The sequence below is a fragment of the Schistocerca piceifrons genome, chromosome 5 (genome assembly GCF_021461385.2).
Source record: "Schistocerca piceifrons isolate TAMUIC-IGC-003096 chromosome 5, iqSchPice1.1, whole genome shotgun sequence".
NCBI lineage: Eukaryota > Metazoa > Arthropoda > Insecta > Orthoptera > Acrididae > Schistocerca > Schistocerca piceifrons.
Window position 1 is genome coordinate 672,423,664 of NC_060142.1, and position 16,378 is coordinate 672,440,041.

At 38.2% G+C, this 16,378-nt stretch overlaps 1 protein-coding gene across 1 annotated transcript in view; it reads right to left on the reverse strand.

Annotated features, from left to right (window-relative positions):
* Window positions 1–16,378, reverse strand: part of LOC124799193 (chromodomain-helicase-DNA-binding protein 1) — a 78,846-nt gene that overhangs the window by 13,312 nt on the left and 49,156 nt on the right. Inside the window, exons 19-28 of the mRNA XM_047262727.1 lie at window positions 16,082–16,211; window positions 15,851–15,999; window positions 14,624–14,831; window positions 13,125–13,284; window positions 8,968–9,202; window positions 2,450–2,830; window positions 2,162–2,340; window positions 1,933–2,074; window positions 1,586–1,725; window positions 1,113–1,502 (exon numbers count right to left, since the gene is read on the reverse strand). Of these exons, the coding sequence (XP_047118683.1) occupies window positions 1,113–1,502; window positions 1,586–1,725; window positions 1,933–2,074; window positions 2,162–2,340; window positions 2,450–2,830; window positions 8,968–9,202; window positions 13,125–13,284; window positions 14,624–14,831; window positions 15,851–15,999; window positions 16,082–16,211 (2,114 nt within the window). The remainder of the gene's footprint in view (window positions 1–1,112; window positions 1,503–1,585; window positions 1,726–1,932; window positions 2,075–2,161; window positions 2,341–2,449; window positions 2,831–8,967; window positions 9,203–13,124; window positions 13,285–14,623; window positions 14,832–15,850; window positions 16,000–16,081; window positions 16,212–16,378) is intronic.

Consider the following 16,378-nt stretch of genomic DNA (forward strand, 5'->3'; position numbering starts at 1 on the left):
TTTGTGAAATAATGGAGGACTCAAAATAGAACTGCAGTACACTATGTCTAACTGCTTCAAATTCATACTGGAAAATAAAAGACATGGAATTAATACACTTCGCTTTCTGTCAGGCAGATAAGATAAAGGAAACATCAAACTACTGCATGTACCACTTCATAATATTTTAACAGCTTAAAAATAAAGGGAAGTTGTTCTCAGCATCGGGATTGGTTTGGACAGTACAGTGTTTATCACTGCACACAATACTGCAGTTGGTAGGCCTTCAGCTTTCTTTCACCCGAGAAGTGGCTCATTTATCTAATCACAGGAGTAACCACTGTTTATGCTAATGTAACTTTACATAAGACTACTTTCTACAAAAATCTGTAAGGACACTGAATGTCCTCAAGATTACTGTTTTGGAAACAGCTACACAGAGAAATGTCAAATTCATTTTCACTACACTTATTTTGTTTTTTCTCACTTTTGCACTTTATTACGATTACTAGTTTTGGCTTTAGCCATCTTCATATAAGTTACAGCAATTTTTTTTTCATGTATTTTTATTATGGTTATAGCTGTAAAACCTAAATAAATATTCAGGTCAATCTTTAATGTTAGCTCATGTGTTTTCTAAATGACTGTTTCTTTTAAAAGAATATTATTCAGTACGTGAAACATTATGAAGCACACTATCTGTCTTGTCTACATATGATTACATAAAGGCACCAATACAGTCCGTCTGTAGAACTTTAAATTGTGATGTTTACTTACTGTAGAGAAAAATTTATAACAGACAGTGGGAAAAATTGCTACATTTGTACACAGTACCTACGTTACTCACAGAGGCTACACAAATGTGAACTGCGGATTACAATGTTGATTGTGATGCAGTTGCAAATAGTTGTTGTTCTTTTACATGTGCTCTAACAGATCTGAAAATGGCTAATGCAGAAACTGGTAATCATAATGACGTCCATGTGTGATCAATGATTGAAAAGAATTGCACTAAACATGGCCCCATAATCACTGGCTCGCAATGTGACATTATGTTTGTCTTTGAAAAAAAAAAAACCACCAAATTCAAGAACAGAGCTAGGATCTGCAGAAGTTCCTCTACAACTGCCCACCTGTCTCTTGGTTGCTGTGAGCCAGCCCAGCGGTCTCCACTACCATCCATTGGTATGTGCCCCCTGCCATGGGGGCTGGATACTGGACGGCCATCTCCACCTCCAGCAAACTCATGCCTGCTACCGTAAGGAGCGGCTTGTCCACTGGTACTGTTGCTGACTGTACGTTGGGGTGACCGCCCATTGGGATCTCTCGGACGTGCATATGCTGTTGAGCTTGAACCAGGGGGAAGGCTGCCCCCACTGTCTTTGCGCACGCGGGCTTCTTTATTCCGGTCTCTGTCGTGTTCACGCGACTGTGTCCTATTTCGATCGTCGCGCTGTTCTCCACTTTTCTTACTCCGTTCCTTTTCCCGACCACGTTCTTCTTTGTCAAGACCACGTGCTGAGCTGCAATATTATTGAAGTCATATATAAAATCTGCTTAATCTTGACAATGTTTGACATAACAAAGGCAAAAAACAAACTGTTACCTAGATTCACTAGGAGCATATGGTCTCTTAGCAGGACTACCAGAATGCATTCCATCTTTCTCTTGTTCTTTTTCATCATCCATTCGCCGCTTGTTGTTTCCACGGACTTGTGAGTTGTCTTTCTCTGGTGTAGTACGTGCCTTTGAGGAAAGAAAATAAGGATGTGTTTTAAATTATATGAAGTGTGAGGAAATGCACACAAAGAACAGGTTTATGCAGTGTATCAGTATCTCAAAACAATCCTATCAGTCATTGATGATACGAAAGCATAAAAATCTATTAGCAGACCCAGAAATTGATGAAGTTCAAAATCAATTTCAAATAAAAATAATAAATAAATTGGTTACCTCTTCTTTTTCTCCTTTTTCAGTTTTAATTTTCTTGTCTGCCCCCTTCTTATCTTCACTCTTTTTAACTGCATGTTTATATAGCTTGAATAGTTTCTTTGCATCAAATTCAGTGAATTTTGAAACAAAGTACCACAAATTGCTAAACAGAAAAAAAGAGAAAAATAATAATGAAAAAGCCTCATTTCACCTTTAGATCCGATGGTCAAAACATAAATGGACTGTTTACCTTCTCCACTCCTTAATTTTATCTGGTTCTTTATACTCTGACAGGCAACGATTTATTTGATCACCTATTTGTAAAAGGCACTGTCTTGTATGATTCAACTGCTCTTGTTCTGGTAATGAAGTGTCAGGATTATCTAAAGCTTTGAGTGCTTTCTTTACAGGCCTCATTTTTTCCTTACACTAGAACAGAAAAGAATGCATTAAAATTGCTGAACTCAAAGTGTCACTGTAAATATTAGCATGTTCATAATTAATTCACTAATATAATCAAAAAATTGAACTGTAAAACCTCATTAAATATTGCAGGGTCTAAATCGCCTATCACGTCCAGAGCTCTGGGCTCACTGTTTGCGGTAAAATGCATTGGACCAGTTTCTTTCTTGTTCTTCTTGACTTGCTTTTTCTCTCTCTTCTTTTTTACATCCTTTTTCTCCTCTTTTGGAGTTTCTTCTTTCTCTTTTTCTTCTTCCTCACTCCTTACTTCATGGTTCTCCGATTTTGGTTTGACAACTTTATCTGGAGTTTTTTTCGAAACTTTCTTGGGAACGACTGAGAGATTATTTGCTGACAGGTTCGTATTTTCATCATTTGAGCTCGGGTCATCCTCAATTATTTCCTTTGTCAGAGCAGGTTTAGTTTCACGAGGTTTCTTCTGTCTTCTGGGTTTTGTCTGTAATTAGGATAAGATTATCACTGACATTAAACCAAAAGAAATGCAAAAACCAAACAAATAAAATTACATTTTAAAAAGATAGCAGAGTAAAAAGTTAAAACCAAATAACTTACTATGTGAAGTTACATGCTAACTACATACAAGCACCAAGTGCGAAAATTATATGCATCCTAGAAAAGGAAAATTAGGAAGCTGCTCATCGTGGTAAAAAATCCTGGTCAAGGATTAAATCAAGTTAGGCTGCCCAGAAGCAAATCACACCATGTAGAAAACTGAAACTGTGGCAGCAGAAAGGAGGTACAATTCCCGCCGAGAAAGCAAACATGTACATTTTTGAGTTTTAAAGTATTAACCTTGTCCTCTTCATTTAAAAGACAAAAACACTTTCCTCCAAGTTATAGGTCACTAAAGGAATGTAAAGTGAGATGGTTGGTTCAAATCTCTGAGAGGAAAGAAAATCCAAAAGTCAAGAGCTACCAATAAATTATAAAAATAACAATAAAATTATGAGACAGAATTCGTGAAGGCAAAATTCTTAATACTGCTGAAAAACACAAATCGAAATTACTTACCTTCAAGGGGGCAAAATTCTTAATGCTGCTGACAAACACAATTTGAAATACAATTACCCTAACTTTTGGAACTCAGTTCCTTTCTTGGGGAAGGTTAAAAGGAAGGGCAGATCACTCAGACCCCAGGAAGTGAGTGACAAACTTGTAGTGAGGACAAAGGGAAACAAAGTTTTATCAAGTGACTTTTCTTTTCACTAAAATAATAACTGCAACAATTGAAACATTTAAAAGTCAAAGGCAAACCATAAACAGCCACTGCACACTGAATTATCAAAAGAGCAATGACGTGCACTGTATGCAGTTTTGGCTACAACTTTTCTATCAGCATGTATTGTTAAACATGGTAATAACCACTTCTTGTGATCAAAATATTTATTTTTATTTCAACTTTGATCATTTATCATTTTCAAGTACACATTTGCAAAAAATAAAAATTATCAAAATTTGAATAACAATAAAAAATTGATAACCGCAAGTCGTACTTAAGATGTTTAAAATTACTTGGAGGTTGTGGGCTTGTCCATTCTCAAGCTACTACGTTCATTATGGAAATATTTTACTCAAAAGTATACCGGTATTGCTTAGGTGGCATCTCTCTTTCAAATAGCAGAACCATGACTTTCAACTCTTCTTAAACTGAAATTTTCCTAGAATTTAAATGTATTCACTGCATGGCTTTTTATGTACAACTACATAACTGCTCTACAATTCACAGTTAAGTGCCGGGTAGAGGGTTCATCAAACTACTACTGTTCCACTCTCAAACAGCACATGGGGGGAAAATGAACACTTAAATCTTTCCATATGAGCTTCAGTTTCTCTTATTTTGTTACAATGATCATTTCTCTCTATGTAGGTAGGCGTCAGCTGAATATTTTTTGCATTCGGATGAGAAAGCTGGTGATTGAAATTTCATGGGAAGTTCTTCCCATAGTGAAAAATGCCTTTGTCTTAATGATTGGTACCCCTACTTGAATATCATATCCTTGACATGCTATCCCCTGTTTTGCAGTGGTACAAAACGAGCTGCCCTTCTTTGAACTTTTTCAATGTCCTCCATCAATTCTGTCTGCTAAAGATCCCATAACGCACAGCAATACTCTAGAAGCAAACAATGCACAAGTGTAGTGTAGGCAGTCTCTTTAGTAGATTTGTTGCATCTTCTAAGTGTTTTGCCAATAACACACAATCTGTGGTGCACCTTCCCCACAATGTTATCCACGTGATCATTCCAATTTAAGTTGTTCGTAATTGCAATTTCTGGTTGAACTGACAACCTTAAGAATTGTGTGATTTACTGTGTGGCCAAAATGTAATCGATTTCTTTTAGTACTCCTGTGGATGACCTCCCACTTTCATTATTTAGGGTCAATTGCTACTTTCCACCCACCTAGCTCATTTTGCAAACTTATTTACTAGATACTAAATCAAGGCATCGCAGTGAACAGTTTAAGAAGGCTGCTCAGATTATCTCTTAAATCATTTACATAAATTACGAACACAAGAGTGCCTATAACAATTCCCTGTAGAAAGCCAGAAACCACTTCCGAGACAAAATAATGAGACCAATCATACAACTGAGATAATACTCTATACGCACACAATATGATTAGAGACCACTTATGAGGAACAGTATAAAAAGCATTCTGGGAGCCTAGGAATATGGAATCAACTTGAGATCCTCTGTCAATAGCACTGATTTCTTCATGAGAATAAAGAGCTAGCTGTGTTGCACATGAGCGATATTTTCTGAATCCATGCAGACTATGTCTCAATAAATTGTTTTCTGTGAGGTAAATCATAATGTTCAAACACAGTGTATGTTCCAAAATCCTATTGCAAACCAATGTTAATGGTATGGGTCAATAATTCAGCAGATTACTCATATTTTCTTTCTTGACTATTGGCGTGACCTGTGAAACTTCCCAGTCATTAGATACAGATATTTCACTGAGCGAATCGTTGCAGATGACAACTAGGTATGGTACTATAATATCAGCATACACTGAAAGAAACCTAACTGGTATACAGTCTGGACTGGAAGACTTGTCTTTATTAAGTGATTTGAGTTGCTTCGATATACCGAGGTTATCTACTTGTAAGTTTCTCATGTTGGCAGCTGTTCTTGATTCAAATTCTGGAATATTTATTTCATCTGCTTTGGTGAATGAGTTTCAGAAAATCGTATTTAGTATCTCCGCTTTGGTGGTATTGTTATTACAGCCACACAGTGAAATATTGATTGTCTTGCTTCTGGTGTACCTTACATAGACCAGAATCTCTTTGGATTTTCTACCAGATTTCGAGACAGAGTTTTGTTAAGGACGCTGTTAAAAGCATCTTGCACTGAAATCCATGCTGAATTTCAACCTTCTGTAAAACTTTGCCAATTTTGGGGATTCTGTGTTCTTTTAAATTTGGCACGCTTTTTTCATTGCTTCTGCAACAATGTTCTGACCTAGTTCATATACCAAGAGGGGTCAATTCCATCTCTCATTAATTTATTTGATATAAATTTCTCAATTGCTGTCAATACTATTTCTTTGAATTAAGCCACATCTGGTCTATGCTTACATAGTTAGTTCGGAAGGAATGCAGAGTGTTTCCCAGGAAGGCATCATGCAAATTTTTATTTGCTTTTTCAAATAGTTATATTTTATGTTTATTTTTTATGGATTTGGATGCTAACAGTAATCAGTCTTGCTACAATGACCTTGTGGTCACTAATACCTGTACCCATCAGGATGCTCCCTGCTTGCTCAGGATTATTTGTTGCTAAGAGGTCAAGTATGTTGCCACAATCATTTACACAAGTGGGCTCCTAAACTAAGCGCTCAAAACAATTTTTGGACAAAGCATCTAGTACAATTTTGGACAATGTTTTATGGCTACCACGAGCTTTCAACACATATATTTTTACCAACATATCAAGGGTAGACTCAAATCACTACCAACTATAACTGTAAGTGAGGTACCTATTTGAGATGACACTCAAGTTTTCTTTGACAATGTAGGAAAAGATAGATTGCTACTCACTGTGAAGATAACATGCTAAGTTGCAGACAGACACAATTAAAATACACTTACACATAAGCTTTCGGCCACAGCCTTCATTGGAAAATGAGAAAAACACACACACACACACACACACACACACACACACACACACACACACACACACACACCACTCATTCGGGCAAGCAAGCACACCTCATATACACATGACCACCAACTCCCGCAGCTCAGGCCAGAATGCCAATGACAGTCACGTGTGCGTGCGGTGTGCTTGCTTGTGTGAATAAATGGTGTGTGTTTCTCTTTTTCCGGTGAAGGCTGTGCCTGAAAGCTAGTGTTTTATATTTACAGTTAGTAGCAATCTATCTTTTCCTATATTGTTGATATTCCTACCTGGAGTTCCCACTGTTCAAGTTTTCTTTGGGTTTTCAGTAAATGCATCATCTGAGTCATGACAACTGACAAAGAGGTTGAAGGCATGAGTGGACATGGAAAAACTGTCTGTTTTGGGGCAGCCAGTACCCAGTAGCTGGGCATGCTCAGTAAAACGACCTCACTGACTATTTAGATCCTCATACCCAATGTAAGTTTCCCAGAACTCAGGCAATGGAACTTGCTCTCTATCATATCCCCACAACCTGTGACTCCCCCGAACTTAAACCCCATTAACATTCTATTCCCCCACTCCTTTCTTTTATTGTTACTACACGGGTTTCCCAGAAAGTAATGCACCACTTTTTCAGCCGAAAACACTGATACGAAAGTGAAACGTTATGTATGTATTATTTGAAGTCTCCTGAGTGAGTGAGCCAAGTTTGCGTCACTTCCAACAGATAACGTAGCTGCAGGACAGTTTCAAAATGGTGTTTGTAGGTGATGTGTGTTACAAGCAACGTGCTGTCACTGAATTTCTCACTGCAGAGAAAGAAACTGTGGGGAATATTCACAGACACCTGTGCAAAGTCTATGGAGCATCTGCTGTCGACCGAAGTATATTGCTGGGCACAGAGGTTGAGGTCATCAGAAGGCAGTTCGGCGGAGCTTCACGATTGGAAGTGGTCGGGGAGACCATTCACAGTTGTCAGCAAGCTGATGTTGTCATTCATGAGGACAGATGCATTACGACTTGGCAGTTGGTGCTGCATCTGTCAATCAGCAAAGGAAGTGTGATATAACTATCCACACTCTTGGATATTCAAACTTGTGTGAAAGATGGATCCTGCAGTGTCTAACAGTGGATCACAAATCGCACAGAAAAAACATTTGTCTTGATTTGTTATGAAGTTTTGAAGCTGAGGGGGAGGTCTTCTTGTCCGGATCATGACAGGTGATGAAACTGCGTTCACAATTTTGAGCCCAAAACAAAATGACAGTTGATGGAATGGCGCCATTTCCACACCCCACAGAAGAAAAAATTCGAAGGAACTGCTTCCACTGGTAAGTTCGTGATCAATGATTCTCATTGATGTGATGCCAAGAGGTGGTGCCATTAATTCAGAAGCATATGTCAACACATTAACAAAACTTAATGCACGCTTCTGGTGACTTCAGCGCCAGAGCAGCCCAGGAGATGTTTTGCTGCAACAAGATAACACTCAGCCCCACACAAGTCTGAGGATTGCTGAACACATCGCAAAACAGGGTTGAACGGTGCTATCTCATCCACCCTACAGCCCTGACCTAGCCCCCTCGGTCTTCCTCTTAACTGGGCCATTGAAGGATGCTATTCATGGAAGACATTTTGAGGACAATGAGGAGGCGATTCACACAGTGAAGCACTGGCTCCACCACCAGTACAAGGATTGGTACTGACAGGGCATAGACGCCCTTGTTTTGCCCTGGAAGAAGGCCGCAGAATGGGATGGAGATTACATGGAAAAATAGGGCGTGTAAATAAAACACCATTCTTTCGTGTGTGTGATTCTCATCATGTTCATTAAAGAATTGTTGAAGAAAAAAAAGTGGTGCATTACTTTCTAAGCTACCCAAGTATTATAGAATTTATTGATTTATTGTCTAGTCTTTACAACAGGTGGGTCCTTTCCAACCAGGGCCTGAGTGATTCGCCATTCCTTTCTAACCTTTCCCAATCTACCAATTTTCCTTCCTGAGGAAGGAACTAATAGTTACAAAAGTTTGGCTTAAAGTTTCCACTTTTAAATGTGCCCATTGGCAGCACTGTAACTGTCTCCTTCTGAAGATATGCACTGGCCAGCCATGTTGTCTCTCTGCTTTTTCTACACTTTATATTATCACAACTGCCACTTACATTCTAGTAGTTTTGGTGAAATGATTACAGCATTGACAGTCTAATGATTAAAGGCTTGAAAGCCAAAATCCATTGCTGTGCTGACTGAACATTGCTATAAATGCTACAAAGCTATAGCCAGTGAATTAACATCTTGTAACTCAAATTAATAGAAATATTAAATATGAAATTAGCAAGAAAATATTAGGTAGCAAACTACACAGAGCTATTAGAATTCACAGCCTGTGAACCTTTTCCACACAATCCAGAGATATGGCATTATGATGTTTGTTACTTACAACGCATGAATTATCCAGCTGCTTCTGCAAGATGCGAAGCAAGTAATCAGCTCTTTGCTGTAAATGTTTGGCTTGAGGCTTCTTGTCTTCATTTGCAAGGATTTTATCCCCAATGCCCAATGAAGGATCCATTTTTATTGCTTCCCATGATCCCATACCATACTGATAGACACCTTGCAACAATTTTGAATCATCCTCTATGTCCCAAGGTACGTCATAATTAGCTGGTTTCACTCTGTTGACAGAAAGTTTTGTTTGTTGGTGACAGGTGAAGTAGGCAAATTAGGTTGCAGTGTGCACTGGACTAGCAGCACTCTAACCAACAAATAAGCACATTTATAAAACACTTCTCCTAGCAAGTCTTTCGGGTCTGTGAAGAAAGACAAGATTCATACTCTCTGAATCACTGCAGCCAAAAACTGGTGCAACACATGGTATTCAAAACATTTATTTTCTGGCACAACACAAAACAATCAGTTTCATGTAACACTAACCATCTACAAATCATGATCTAAAGATTGTCAATATCGGTTGAAACCAGTACCATTCTGATTTTTACTAAACAGAAATACATGGTAATATATACTATCATAGTCCTTACAATGGAACCTCCCCATCGCACCCAACTCAGATTTAGTTATAAGTTGGAACAGTGGATAGGCCTTGAAAAACTGAACACAGATCAATCGAGAAAACAGGAAGAAGTTGTGTGGAACTATGAAAAAAATAAGCAAAATATACAAACTGAGTAGTCCTTGCGCAACATAGGCAACAACAAGGACAACAGGAGTTCAGGAGCTCCATGGTCCCGTGGTTAGCGTGAGCAGCTGCAGAATGAGAGGTCCTTGGTTCAAGTCCTCCGTCGAGTGAAAAATTACTTTCTTTATTTTCGCAAAGTTATGATCTGTCCGTTCGTTCATTGATGTCTCTGTTCACTGTAATAAGTTTAGTGTCTGTTTTACGACCGCACCGCAAATCCGTGCGATTAGTAGACGAAAGGACGTGCCTCTCCAATGGGAACTGAAACATTTGATCGCAAGGTCATAGGTCAACCGATTCCTCCACAGGAAAACACGTCTGATATTTTCTATACGATACTGGTGACGGCATGTGCGTCACATGACAGTAATATGTTGTCGACCCACCTAACTTGTACACTTGGCGAGTGGGTAAAAAGATTCTTCTACCTTGCCCGATTTAGGTTTTCTTGTGAATGTGATCATCACTCCCAAAAAAGTGATCGCATCGGACGAACAGATAATAATTGTCTCAAAACAAAAAATTAAAATTTTCACTCGAGGAAAGACTCGAACCAAAGACCTCTCATTCCGCAGCTGCACACGCTAACCACAGCACCACGGCGCTCCGGCATGCTCATCACCCTTGAAGTTGCATATGTTACACATGGACTACTCAGTTTGCATATTTTGCTTATTTTTTTCATAGTTCCACACAACCTGTTTTCTTGATTGATCTGTGTTCAGTTTTTCAAGGCCTATCCACTCTGCCAACTTATAACTAAATCTGAGGGGGGTGCGATGGGGAGGTTCCCTTGTTAGAATAATCACTTCAGGACGGGTCAACCGTCATAGCTATCCGCACACATGTGATATGTGGGGTGATACTTCTTGAAATGATCATTCTAAGAATTTTGACAATATGTATTATCACGTATGTGTGTGTGTGTGTGTGTGTGTGTGTGTGTGTGTGTGTGTGTGTGTTGATAGTAAACTTGTGATGCACAGCTATTCTGTTTTCACATCTATCGCTAATGTTTGATGAACATCCGTGTAACATTCTTGCATTTACTGAATGAACCAATGACAAAATGTGGCACTCTACTTTGGATTTCTCTATCTTAGCTATCACTGGTCCAGTTTTATCATACACCACAAATCGTACAGTTGATACTGGAGAGGTCAAAGAAAAGCTGCAATAATACATAGTATTAGTAAACAGTAGGCAAATTAAGGTTAGGTACTTATGATTTAATTCTTAAATAACTTTTTTGTTACACATTCAGAAATTCTTTTACAGAACAGGAACTGCACTTTATTAGAAATGCCTTCAGCTTAATTTTAAATACTGGAAAAGTAGCAAATTTATTTCCTCTGGTCTCTTAATGTGTAGTATTACACCAATGATAATTATGCACCTATGACAGGCTGCTGTTCCGTGGTATTTTTAGTGTATATTTGATTTCTCTCTGGTACAATAGTTGTGTACATTTTCCTTCTGTAGTAGTTTGCCCATTTTCAAGAGAGTGTCTCTAGTGAACAAGATAGTTTCACACATGAATGAAAGTGGAACATTCAGAACACTCTTAGAGCTCTTTTTTGCATTCTAAAAGCCTTTGGCAGTGAGCTGAGTGTCTCCAAAAAATGATCTTATATCAAAGCAGTGAGTAGAACTGTGCATAGTATGTCTGCAGCGCTGTTGTTTTGCTTGTAGTTGAACTCAGTATTTTTAGATCATAGCACACAGACGAATGTTTCCTAGATAAGTTATTTATATGTGTGTCCCACTTTAAATCTTGCTGAACCCACAGACCCAAAAATTTTGAGACACTCACATTTTCTGAGGGATCATTTATTAATCTGCTTGAATAGACACTTGATCAGAGCAAGGAAATAAATGAAAGCTGATCCACACAGTTTTTTTTCAGTATTTACAAGTGTGTATTTTGGTGAAACACTCAGAAAGTCTTTTCACAGAACTTTTCTGTGCTGTCAACTGTAAGGTTTCTGGGCAGGATCCAAAAAGCAATATGCTGGCGTCATCAGCATATAATAGGATAGTTTTTTGGAGACTCATGTGTTCAACATTGTCCACATAAATCAAGAAGAGTATTAGACCTAAGATTTAAGCCCTGCGGTATGCCTTATTTGATTGGTAACTTGCCAGAAAGGAAGAAGCTGTTTCTTGTTTTATTCTTAGGGTTGAATACATACTGATGTAATACCTTCTGCTTGTGGTCTTTTAGGTACAAACACAACCAGCTATGTGCTACACTTCTTACTCCTTGTCTTTGTAGCTTTTCGAGCAGAATGTGAAAAAGTCCAGGATGTTGCAGGCTTTTGACAGGTCTAGAAAAATACCTGCAGCTAATTTATGTTGATCAAGGGATTTTAAAGCACAGTCTAAGAATTCTAAAATTGCTGTCTGTGTACATTTAAGCTTTCTAAAACCATGTTGTTGTTATGGTAAGAGGAGATAGCTGTGACACAGGTCGGTAGTTTGATATTTTCTCATAAGAATCTTTCTTTAGCAATGATGAAACATTTATTATTTTGAGACATCTGAAAAGACACCGGTTTCTAGAGGGAGGTTGAAAATTTTTACCACTGGTTTTATTATGTGGTAAGCACATGCTTTTAATATCAAATCAAGTATTTCATCAAGGTCACTTGACATATTGCTTAATGATTTAATTTTACTTATAATTTCATCGGGATTTGTTTCATAAATATATGCAGAGGCATCCAAACTCACTGATTAGCTGGAGAAACTTCAGACTGGTCCTTAACAGTTTGATGGAATGAGGTCTTCAGCTAGGGCAGTGACGTATTCGTTGAATTTTGTCACAATTTATTTTGGGTGACTTTCAAGCACTTAATTCTATTTGTTAAGAGTACCACAATGATGAGCAATATTTGAGAATTTTTCACACGAGAGTATTGTGAGCCACCGTTTTTGTGAGTGAATTATATTTCTGTAGGAATCTCTCAATGACTCTCAGTTTGCCACTTGCTTTTTGTACAACTAGTGTTATGTGGTCAGGCCTGCACCCAGTCAGGACTGGCTGAATTCCTGAAGATGCTCACTATTTAGATTGGTTTGAGGAAGATGTGTGCCTATTTTAAATGATAAGGATGCAGAAAATGTTAGCCTGTCTTTGCGTGGAAAAACAGAAAGAAAAAAATCCAACAGCTCACTGACCCATTTCTTGCCACTAGCAACATAATGTTATAACAGTTTGCATTGATTGAAAGTCATAGCTTTACAATAAATGACAAACAGGAGACTTCTTTATGCAAATTTGGATATAATATCCTTGTTCAGTTATGTGGAATTACCTGTATAACATTATAAACATTCTCAGAGCTCCACTTTTTGTAATACGTTCTATGCTTCCAATACGTGATGATATAACATACCTTGCAGCCAACACCCATTTCTTCCTTTCCGAAGGATCTGCAGGCAACACTTCATCCAATGGCTCAAGCTCTTTCTCGCAAGACATAACACTTTTTGCATTAACAGATACACCTCCAAGTTTAAATGAAGGACCTCTCCCTCTTCGTTTCTGGATAGGACCTAATAAAATTGAAGATCAAATGCGGAAATAATTTCCAAGCACAGAAAAAAAAGTAAATTATAACTGTATTGCTTACGATAAAGAGGTTTCACATTTCTATAAGTAATATAGAACTATATGATTATGAACTAACAACTCGACTTGTGGAACAGCACATCAGTCACGTAACAAGCTCAACGTGCAAGGCTCTGAAAAGGATGAGTTTCCTTTTGACCTACTATTTATAATATCAATTTGCACTTTTTTTATTTTATTTTCATCCCAGTTGCTTCTTTTACTGCTTGTTCTAACACAATTTTGTAGCACAGCTGAATATATCAATGCTGAAAAAAAGGCCAATTTTCCCGCGATTTAACACACTGATGAGCATATTACACACATTTATCCCCATTGGTGTGCAAATACCACAATGAATTCACCAGATGAACACGAAAACAAATTATTATTTGTGGCTAAGATATGAACTGAGAATACATTTATTCCATGTCTTGAAATCTAGAATAGCAGTAAAAGAGACTGATAACTGAAGTTTATCTCCTGTTACACGAGCCACATGAGTTTTCCTAAAGATACAGCATTCTGAGTACCTTACATTCCCCGTGCAACCCATCACTCAAAACTTGAAATGAACAATGTTTCACAGTTGTATGTTGGCATTTGTTTTATGTAAAGTCTGCACATTTTCTATTGCCACAAAACAAATACTTTACTTGTTAGTTAATGCTGTTTGTAGCACAGTATTAAGCGATGGGAAATGATTTATAATTGTTTTGGTACCTTTTTAAAAATGGTTCAAATGGCTCTGAGCACTATGGGACTTAACTGCTGTGGTCATGAGTCCCCTAGAACTTAGAACTACTTAAACCTAACTAACCTAAGGACATCACACACATCCATGCCCGAGGCAGGATTCGAACCTGCGACCGTAGCGGTCTCGCGGTTCCAAACTGTAGCGCCTAGAACCGCTCGGCCACTTTGGCCGGCTGGTACCTTTTTAGAGTATCTTTATGAGCAAGACTATTTCCCAGAAATAAAAGACAAAAACACTCATATATACCTGAAGGAGAAAATGTCATGTTGTAATCAACTAATTAAACTGTTTATTTGCATGTAAAATCTCTATTTTTGCTATTTCTGCTGCATACTTAGTTGGTTGAGGAGAAATAGGTCGGAGGAGAGAGAGAGGGAGGGAGGAGGAGGAGAGGGAGGGGGAGAGTGGGAGAAACTGGGAGGAGGGAGGGGAGCCTTACAGTAAAATGACAGTGACATAAGATACACATTATTTTATTACAGCTGCTGTATGGTTAACAGTGCACAACAACGACAGCATGATCTTACCTGAGAGATTACTATCTTCATTGTTCACATCATTTTCTTTAGATGCTGTCTGTTCTTTCAGGGCTGTCACACAACGCTCTTTAAGCAGCTCACCCAACTTTCGAAGTTCAGCAAGAGGTTTTTCTTGAAGTTCTGCATCACAAGCCACAGCTTCCAAGCGTTTCAGGGGTGCTGCAAATCTCTTGTAACTCTTGACAAAGCGCCTTATCTAGAAGATCAAAGATAATTACCTCACTGTTTTGAAATTTTCACTCACTATTGCAGTGTTCCATACAGTTGACATGACTATGCAGAACGGGGGTCCAAACGCCAACTTCTACTTTTCAATCACAGTTCATAAAAATAAGTCCTGGTATGCCCACAATTTTAGTCTATCAGGTGTGTCAACAAGAGTAGCAATATTACTTTTTGGTATAAAATTTTTTATGAAACTTTAGTGACTACAAGTAATAACAAATTATTAAGAGATATAATGAATTATGCAATCTGTATAACAAATTGCTGCCAAAAATTAGATGTTACAAACTCCTTGCTTCTGAAAATCATGTAAGAATGCAATGTAGGTGAATCACTTTGTTAAGGAACACAGCACAATGAGTGTAAGCTAAAAATATGCCTATTGTCACTGGTACAAGCACACAATCACGTCACTGGCATCAGACGACACAGGAGAGGTTTTGGGGAGGGGGATGGGGAGAAGGAGACAGACAGAGAGAGAGAGAGAGAGAGAGAGAGAGAGAGAGAGAGGGTGTATTCATAGTATCACATGCCTTGACAAATTCAAGTTCAAAAGATGAGTTACAGTAGCCCACAATTTTTTTGGGTATATCAGCTACACAATATTTTCTTTACACAGTTTGTCTAGGAGTGATTATCTCCGATAAAATTTTGAAAAATCTATGTCACAGACCCACTAGCCACAGTTAGAAATGAAACCTTTCACATACATGAAGGACATTAAGGAACCAGAAGTTAAGAAATGTTAGTTAACAGCCCACATATAACATTTGCCTCTGAAGATAAACAACCAGAAAATCTTGCTTATTCACCATATTGCCATCGATTTTGCTTGGCACAGGCTGGGAACAAGGCCCAGCAGCTTCAAAGGAACAACTGGAGAGGTGCATGAGATCCAACACATGGCGTAGTGCCGAGAAGTTTACTTTAACTTTTAGTTCACGTATTAATATAGTGTACAGAGACTGGAAATGTGAAGCAGAGGGATACCTCTGCATCTGTGAAGCCCTTGATGCTCTCCCGAGGAAAGAGAGGAGGCCTGCCTCTCTTTCTTGGTCTTTCGTCATCACTACCTCCTTCTGATGAGTCAGATTCTTCTCCTTTCTTACGTCTTTTCCTCCCACGTCCACTGCCTTCACCTGTAGTATTGACAATTCACAGTAAATGTCTAACAAATATATAAATATGAATATAATATTCCCAATGCAAGTATCAACATACCCTCACTGTCTGACTGGTTTATCTGTTGCAGTGTCTTCCGGCTCCTCGGAGGTAAATACAGGTCATCCATTTCTTTCTGACGTTCTTCTTCTTCCACCTTCTTTCTGATAGTTTCAGGTATGATTTCGTCCTGTTAAGGATATTTTTCAGTTATAATGACAAAGAATATTCCAATGGATGGTAATTTTTTTTTTTTAAATTTCTAGCAGAACTAACAATCTTGTTTTATAAAGCATATTTTGATGACTGACGCATCATCTTCTCCAGGGGCTCCAAATAATGCTCTTAAGGTGTGTG